The 9,078-nt window shown below is 39.2% G+C and overlaps 1 protein-coding gene across 4 annotated transcripts in view; it reads left to right on the top strand.

Moving 5' to 3' along the window:
* Positions 1-1,160: 1,160 nt before the first annotated feature.
* Positions 1,161-9,078, top strand: part of nsd3 (nuclear receptor binding SET domain protein 3) — a 37,333-nt gene continuing 29,415 nt past the window's right edge. For 2 of the 4 annotated variants that reach the window (XM_088994013.1, XM_088994014.1), the window contains exons 1-5: positions 1,161-1,446; positions 3,362-4,209; positions 6,743-6,979; positions 7,055-7,217; positions 7,296-7,450. In XM_088994013.1, the coding sequence (XP_088850139.1) occupies positions 3,406-4,209; positions 6,743-6,979; positions 7,055-7,217; positions 7,296-7,450 (1,359 nt within the window). In that variant the 5' untranslated portion in view covers positions 1,161-1,446; positions 3,362-3,405. The remainder of the gene's footprint in view (positions 1,447-3,361; positions 4,210-6,742; positions 6,980-7,054; positions 7,218-7,295; positions 7,451-9,078) is intronic. The other 2 variants (XM_088994015.1, XM_088994012.1) reach the window with 1 other exon arrangement.

Here is a 9,078-nt window from a genome sequence, read left to right as displayed (position 1 = left end):
ACTGATAATACAGTACGCACATTTCTCTTATGCCTCATGTGTGAAGTGATAGAGTTCAGAAGTTTGTGTACTCCATGACGATATTTCCTCTAGCCTCTTTTACGTTAATCTCCGACCCCGCTACATTGGAAGGGATATTTAAATATTTACTCTTTCACAATAACATTTCCTGGACATGTATATCGTGATTTGTGTGACAAAATGGACTTATTCCAATTAATTGCAAGGCACATAAAGATAAACAATTATTTATATTTACACAGATGGGCAATTTTGAGTCTTAAATTAACCTAGCATGAGGCATACGTACTTGCCTAGGCAGAAGATTAAAGACCAAACCTAAGATTCAAAAGACCTTCAGTATTGTGATGCAAAGATTGTTGCACCTTGTAATGTTTTAACATTTTACACATTTACACAATACATGCAGTTCATTTATTCGGTGAAACAAAAGAGAATGTAAAAATCAAAATACATTTTTATACTAATTGAATGTATAAATAAACAACGAAAGCGTTCTGTGTTTTATTTACTTCTAATTTACACTTTTGTAACGCTCACATTATTTTAACACGCACCACAGTGTCGCGAGTACGAAAACCCCCAGATTTATTGTTTCTGAAACGTAACATGTATGTTTTTATAGCGAAGAGATTTTGCAAACCAGGTGTCCCGGGGGGAAATAGATATGCCCAGAACATCTAACCTTCACTTAGGTTTGATTGATTCTACTCATTTGAATTGACCTTTAGTGTTTGTGTTGTTCATCGAAATCACCCTCGTGATTGGCTGGTGATTTTTTTTGGCAAGGTGTACACCGCCTTTGCTCACCTGTGACATTACATAAGAAAGAAATAAACAGAAGACCATTTAAATGGAACAGAAGGCATCCTATCGACTTTGCGTGACATTATATTGTAAAATGTGCTCAATAAAGATTGGTTTTTTTTATTACAGTATTACCCTTTCCTTGCACCAAACATATTTCCTCTTTCACTTCAATGTAGGCGTGACAATGACTTCAAGTGTGGCAGCGACATTGATTAAAATTAACAGTAAACTGAAACTCCCACATCTTGAGGTGCCGCTTGTTGCTATTCCTCGCAGATTGAACGCATTGACCGTATAGGAACGCGCTCGTGTAGTTTAAGATGAAATCAGAAGAGTGCATCGTATCAAAAGCCTCTTGTTTTTAGTAGGGTGTCATTAAAATCTCCAGTTCCTCCACTGAAGAAGAGCCCAGCTTTGGGATTGGGTAGAGAGCAGATAGCGTAACATCCCCCTCCTCCTCTCGGTTTGAGAATTGCGTTAAAACGAAAAAGGACAGGCCTGCGTTTTTATCAATATAACAGAACACATTTGTTTTTTTATTTTTTTCCTTACTTCATCATAAAACGAGGACGCGTTGCTGGTTGGTGTATGTGTTTAGAATGGGACACGCTGAAGGTACTGACATTTTATTTGCCTGCATTTCGCGACTCCGTCAAAAAACCCTGCTTCTCATAAGCCATCTCCCCTCTTCTTTTTTGTGCATGTTTTGTTTTAGCGCCACTACCGATGCATGCTCTCGTCCATCCGTCGCCAGTGCAAGCACTTTGCAGTGGCTGTTCGCTTCTTTTTCAAGCACATTCTACTCAAAGCGCCAGTGATGGAGGAATATTCACCCCAGACAGGCAGCCATATTGGCAATGTACCGTTAGCCTAGTTAGCGTTAGCTTCCCCCCTCTTTTCATCTTACCCAGGTTGCCGTGTGCTCGAACATGCGCTTTGCGTTCGTGAAACGCACACCCTGATACATTTAATGTGTCAACACGGTGTGGTTTGCGTCTTTTAAATGTCCCCAAAGCTCACAAATCAACCCAAGACGATAATTTTGTGGCTATGTAGCTGTATAGCTAACATCCCACAAGGCTATAAGATCATACAGTGAGACAATTGCCTGCGCAGATGTTTTTGCCCCTCGATTTCAGTCCAACGTGTATAACCAAGCTTTTATGTTTTACTCAGTATCTATAATTAAAAACGACCAATTTACGTGCTTTTCGTGTTTTTGTGATCCCTGCACGGCACCACAATGATGTTTACATCACCATTATGCACCTTCGTTCACACGTTCAACCACAGTCAACCTCCTCTTTCCTCTCGACACTTAAAACGCAATAAAAGTGTCAACAAACCGGTGTGAAAAAGATACCGGACATTACGCTTTGTTTTGTTCTGAGATAACAAACCGCCGTGTGTTTTTGTTGGCCCCCCGGAACACACCACGGGATGCCTAAAGCAAGTAATGGAGCTAATTTGGTTTGTTTTGATGACGACTGTCGTTATAATTAACATGCTACTGTGTCATTAAAAGTGGGACTTTCTTAAGAGGTAGGGATGAATCTATCGAGACGTATTCAGATGTTTATAATCGCAGTTCATAATTTCTGTCAGGAATATTTTAGCTGCTGATCGTGCATGAAACGGTTATGGAAAGATAGAGAGTATGTTTTTAATTTTCATTCAATTCAAGTGTTTTTACAAATTTAATGGGCATGACGGTGCGGTGTGTTTAGCGGGTGTAAGTGTGCATCACTAGTGCATGTGAATTGTACAACTTTACAGGTGGGTTGTGCTGTATTGTGAATTATTGTGTACATTTTACGAAAACAGTGACACAGACGTGTGCACATAAACTAATGGAGCAACAACTAAATATGAAATCCAGAAAAAATGAAATTTGTCATAATTTTAATCATTTCAGGTTTACTTTCGACTCAGTATTTCTATGAAGTTTCTTTAGTGTCCTCCTCGGATGAATTATTTTAAGTGGACTTTTTTTTGCACACGTACAAGTGCAGTAAGTCGTGAAAGAGGTATTCTTAATTTGAAACTATTTATTGCCCCTTCCGTATATGTACTTTCGGCATGTCCCAAATATCCCATATATGGCATTTGTGATAAATGGCGAAATTATTTTTTTCACATGATTTTATTCTTCACTCTTTAATCAACAAAGTCATTTTGCTCACCTATTTTCGATTTTATAAGCATGTTTACCATATTACATGTTCCTAAAATTGCCATTTATTCTAATTTTTTTTTGTGATGTTGATGCAGATGTTTTTTAGTGAGCCATTTTGTCTTTTTTAATGGAGAATGAAACAGTGGATAGTTGCAGAATAAACATTTACACTTCACTTAGGTTTATCATTTTCATCATATTATGCTGGATGTTGTAATTTAAAATGGCCATAGTGAAATATCAATCGATATATTCATTAAAAAAAATCTGAAATTGTTTTGCTGGTTGAATCTATCCCCAAATCTTGATATTAATTTATTCACACAAAATGATCATTTCAATGTCTGTCAACAGGTCCAGTCAAAGAAAAAGACAGTTAAGGATGCCGGAGCCCAACAATGGATTTCTCCTTCTCTTTCATGCAAGGGATCATGGGAAATACAATTCAACAACCCCCTCAGCTTATTGACTCAGCCAACATCAGACAGGACGGCACCTGCGACACTGGCAGTGACCCGGGCGAGGATGGCGGTCCCTCCTATGATGCGGCCTTGGATGCGGACTTCTACCCGCACTCAGCGCCGGACGACCTGCCACACGTATCCAACGGCTACCCGCCGGGCCTGGGCATCTATGAACCCCAGTCCAAATTCTCATTGTACTCGCAGTTCCCCAACGGATCGGCTAACGGTTACGGGCCCATACGCGGCTACGCAGAGCATGGCCTCCTCATGCCAGGCGAGAGCACGGTGCTAAGGGGCCCCGGTCTCCAGGAAAGACCTCGTTCCCCTGTTTCGCCACCTCTGCCCGTCCACCATCCGCACTTGCACCACCACCATCATCACCATCACCTCCCCCACGCGCACCACTTCCTATCAAACACGCCCCACATCCAAAGCCACCCTCAGAGCCCCCCACCGCTACCCCTGCCCACCCAGCACCATCTTCCCCACACACCTCACATCATGACCCACACGCTGCCTCCTCCTCCACCCTTGCACTTGCCCTCATCCAGCCCTCCCCCCTCCCTTGTGGACAGTACACCCTCTTCGCAGCCCGTTCATCCCCTTCCCACTGCTTCCACGGGAGTGCTGAAGAAAACAAGCTCCCCTGAGATCAAACTGAAGATCATCAAGACGTATCAGAATGGCAAAGAGTTGTTTGAAACAGCTCTGTGTGGAGATTTGCTACAAGAACTGCAGGTATTATGATGAAAATGCCATTTCGCTATTCATTTTATACACTGGTTCTGTGTTTTAAAGGACAACTGACGCCGGACAAGTTGTGTCCATAATTTGTAAAATCACTTCAAATGACTTCTCCTGAGCGTATTTTACAAAGATTCCACCGCGAATAGCTATATTTTACATTTTAAGATTCGCTCGCGCTGAATATTCAGGAAGTCTTGTTTTTGAGTTGGTGACGATGCCTTCCGTGACGTCACGTCTGGAATGCCCCTGAGCGAGAAAGCGACACACAATGCATTTTGGGTACTTTGTTTGGTCTGAAAACTTCGTGTTGATCCGTGTTGATGGCGAAATTAGAAGGAAAACACATAAATAACACAATGGTGAATCGTTGTGTGTGGCACCAAGACTACTATTTGATACTAGCTGACACAAATTCCCAGCAGACAAATCAGCCCATATCCATCGGAGCTTGGGCGCCATCTTGTGCATTTTCTGGGACACTACATTTCACTCCAGATGCCTCAAAATGACACGGAAGGACTTCTTTAATCGATTGCAAACATTTATGCTTTCCTCTTCAGGAAACTATTTGAATCATATTCATAACTGGATGAGTAACAAGAAAGCATATCCGAATCTGAAGCCATTGTTTTGATTCTTGAGCAAGGCAAGACGTCTTGGCGTGACGTCACGAACAAGGGGGCGGCATCTTCTGAAACTAGCCATTTCCGGTTTAATTTTGAAGTTGTTTTTTATTGGTGTTTTTCATTTGACTAAAAATATCAGCCTGCGTGTTTTGGGTATTTTAGATGCTATAAAACGTTTTTCTGATGTCAGTTAGGAAATAAAAAAATGGTGCCGGTTGTCCTTTAAATGTTACTCGGACAAGTCAACATCCAAATACTGATTAAAACGAACATGATTGTGGATTACTTCATAACTGAAGATGGAGTAACTAAACATTTGTATTTTGCATAAAAAATTCTTAAAAGCAACTGAGGTTAAAAGACAAAGCAGCAATTATCTGTAACTAGCGCAAGTGCCGTTGATTCACTTTCAAGTAGTTTGTGGTCTGAATAACACGTGCAATCGAAAATTTAGCCACAGCCACAGAAGTTGATTTTGATAGCATTATTCTAGTCATGAAAACACAGTTGAAAACATTTCTCATCCCATGAAGAGCATTTTAAAAATAATCAATTAATTAGCCGAAGAAAGAAGGACAGTCTCAACCTTGGTCAGAGCCAGTGACTTCCATCTTCATGCCCGGTACGCTGTTGATCATGTTAGCAAGCTTGGTGGTTCCTCCTAAATCCTCTTGCCTTTCTTGGATTTAAATGAGTCTTTCAGTCGACAATTACACTGGTTTGTTTATGTTCACTACTTTGTAGGTACAGCTAGCCTCAAATGGCCGTCGCATCCCACAATGCAATGCGAACGTCACATTACATTAAGGGTGTGTGGCAGCCATTTTAGGCTTGTGAATGTAAACGGTACTAACTTTGAAACGGCTAAGATTTTACAAAATTGTTGAAGGGTTAGTGAACACACTATAGACATTCCTATATACTAATTTATCCCAATTTTATAACCATATGTAGATTGAAAAAAAATCAGAATTTTAACTTTTTCCTGTGGCTGGAGTAAAGTGTCCTTGAGTTTTGAAAGGCACTTATAAATAAAATGCATCATTATTATCAGTAGTTATTATTATGAGGATAAAGCGGTCTGGAAAAGGGATGGGTGGATTATAATTATTGTTGTTATTATTAGTGGTATTAGTATATATTTTTGTTATTGTGCCAGGGTTTTTGTCATTGTTACAAGAATTCCAGGACTCACAAAATATTGAGTTTTAGGACTACATAAACGTTCAATACTGATATGGGTCTGGAGTTATATGAGCTTGAAATGAGGTTGGCTGTACAAAATACAATGCAATCCATACATATTGGTTTATATAGCGCTTTAACAACAGCTGAAGCTGGAACAAAATGCTAACATGGAAAAAAGGGAAATGCTGCCTTTTTTTTTAAAAGAAATAACATGGCCAGAGGGCATGGCCAGTGCTTTATTGGTACCCAAGCATGAAAAAAACAAAACCTGAATAAATTCAGGAATGGCACACTAAGTCATGTTTTCAATTCCTAAATAAATTTTGTAATGGCAGTATTATTATTATTATTATTATTATTATTATTATTATTATTATTATTATTATTATTATTATTATTAGTAGTAGTAGTAGTAGTAGTAGTAGTAGTAGTAGTAGTAGTATTAGTATTATTATTACCTTTATTGTATTTATATTTGTTTCAATAAGAAAAATGTACGATTGAGTCAATAAATTACATTTATTAACCAAGGTTATTGGCTACTGTAGGGCATATGGCACCAAAATATAAATAATGTACATCTTATTGTATTGTTCACCTCTAATAATTTCTGGGCAAGGTTTGATGTATGCAGATATGGAGCCAAGTTTGTGTTGGCTTCACAAGTTCACAAGTTTTCCATTCTCTGTCTTCTTTTGCATCTTTTGAAGGAATCTCAGCAGAAAGAGGCGGCTCTGGTGCAGCGACGACATGAAAGGAAGAAGGAGAAGAGGAAAAAGAATGCAAAGCTTCAACTCCATATCCAGGAACAGAATTTGGAGCCTATCCAAGGCCAGGCGGGTACCACGGGCCAGGCGGAGGACACTCGCGTCCAGCCGCCGCCACGAGAGCCTCCACAAGACCAAACGGAGAAGCCTCAGAAGACCGTTATTCAAACTGAACCAAAGGTAAAACCTCAAATTCTCCTCGTCAGTTAATTCAAGTAAAGTGGTGCCAGTTTTAAACAGACATTTTACTCTCAGGTTCCAAAAGTCAATCAACCCTCGGTGATCCAAGAGACGGGATTCTGCAAAGAGTTTGTCATTGGAGATCTGGTGTGGTCCAAGGTGGGCACTTACCCATGGTGGCCTTGCATGGTTTCCTCCGACCCACAAATGAAGGTGCACACACGCATCAATACGAGAGGTAAGTACAAGCAATAGGTTTTCAACTTTTCAACAATGAAAATGAGAATAAACACCCCACATCTAATTTGCATCGCAGGTCACAGAGAGTACCACGTCCAGTTTTTTGGCAGTGTAGCAGAGCGAGCGTGGATCCACGAGAAGAGAATCGTCATATACCAGGGCAAGCAACAGTTTGATGAACTGCAGGCGGACACTCTGCGCAAGACCACAAACACTGTGGAAAAACACAAGGTAAGTCAGCAACAGGATAACAATTGTCAGTATTTCATTTTTTTAAATTTATTGGCAAATAAGTTTTGTGGGCTTTCAAAAATAGAAGCCATCATACTGTATACAGTGATACCTTGGCTTACGAACTTAAGTGGTTCGTGTGTAAGGCGAAAAGTGTGTATCCCAAAAATTAATTTCCCTGAGGAAACCATTAAAATGAGAATAATCCTTTCCCAGGTCCCCATAAAACATAATTTTCTACTTTCCAATTTTCACTGCCTTAAAACTACACAAAACATACCTTATTTTATGTATAATAAATGTGCTATGGTATTATAATTAAAGAAATAAACTGTACTGTACTGCCTTCTTCTTTCATCATCTTGTGGAATGATCCCTTGTAGGTGCTTTCTCTGTGATAATTTTATCGCGTTCCTCTTCAATTGTGTTCTGTTTGGCTGGGTTGATAGCTTTTTGCATCAAGTGTACAGGTGGCTTGTGCGGGTTGTTTGTGAAGCCTGATTGATGGGATATTTTAACCTTGAAGTCCACACTCTGCCTTTGAACTATTAAAGTTGAAACTCTCTCATAGAATAGGACAAAAAATGTTGGCTGCCATATTCTTTTTTGGAGAATGGTTTCACTCTCTCTGTCTGTAAACCCCCTCCCCTCACTGCTGCGTTCTTGACCAATCACGTGGCTTTAACCAACGAGTGGGGGCGGGGAATAGAGGACAAAAACAAGCCGGATGCCATTTTCTTGTTAGGAGAATGGCCCGTTCGCGAACGACACATCACTCGTTGTGGCAGCTCTGTGTGTATCCCGAAAAATAGTTTGTATGCCAAGGTAAAATGTTCATAAATTTAACGTTCGTAAACAGAAACGTTCTTAAGCCAAGCGGTTCGTAAACTGAGTTGTCACTGTATCTGTATAATAGTTCACAATACCATACAATACAATACATCTTGATTTATATAGCACTTAAACAACACCTTAAGCTGTAACAAAGCACTTAACATGGACAACTATCGTATACAGGAAATAAAGCTGACACAAAGATAGTAGAAAGCACCAGGGAGTAAAGCCACAACTGGATTTATACTGGATTCATGGAAAAGAGAGCTGATAGATTTTCACTTGCTGACCAAATCAAAACCAGCAAAAATATGGTGTTTTTAGTGACGTTTTTTTTGTATTTTATTTATTTATTTTTAAATATACATCTATACCATATCAGTAAAATATATTGTGTTTTGAGTGACATTTTTTACCATGTTTTATTTATTTATATATATTTTAAATATGCATCTATACCATATCAGTAAAAATATGGTGTTTCTAGTGACATTTTTCGGTGTATTTTATTTATTTATTTATGCATATCAATCTATACCATATGGAAGGAAACACTTGCAATTCTCAGGTTTGCAACATTTATGAACTTGAACAAATATATACAGTAAAGTCTCGTTATATCGATATTCTCGGGACTCGGAAAAAATGTCGATATAACCGGACTATCGATATATCCGATCCTGCGGCATGTAAATTTTCTCCTTGCGTTCATAGAAAGAGTATCGTAATAAGCAGTACTATCGATGTAACCGATATCGATATAACGAGACTTTATTGTATTAGATATTTTTATA

Source organism: Hippocampus bargibanti, linkage group LG04 (genome assembly GCF_051943395.1).
Source record: "Hippocampus bargibanti isolate YZ-2025 linkage group LG04, ASM5194339v1, whole genome shotgun sequence".
Taxonomy (NCBI): Eukaryota; Metazoa; Chordata; class Actinopteri; order Syngnathiformes; family Syngnathidae; genus Hippocampus; species Hippocampus bargibanti.
The sequence above is the reverse complement of the archived record's forward strand: the minus strand, read 5'-3'. Positions and strand labels throughout refer to the sequence as shown.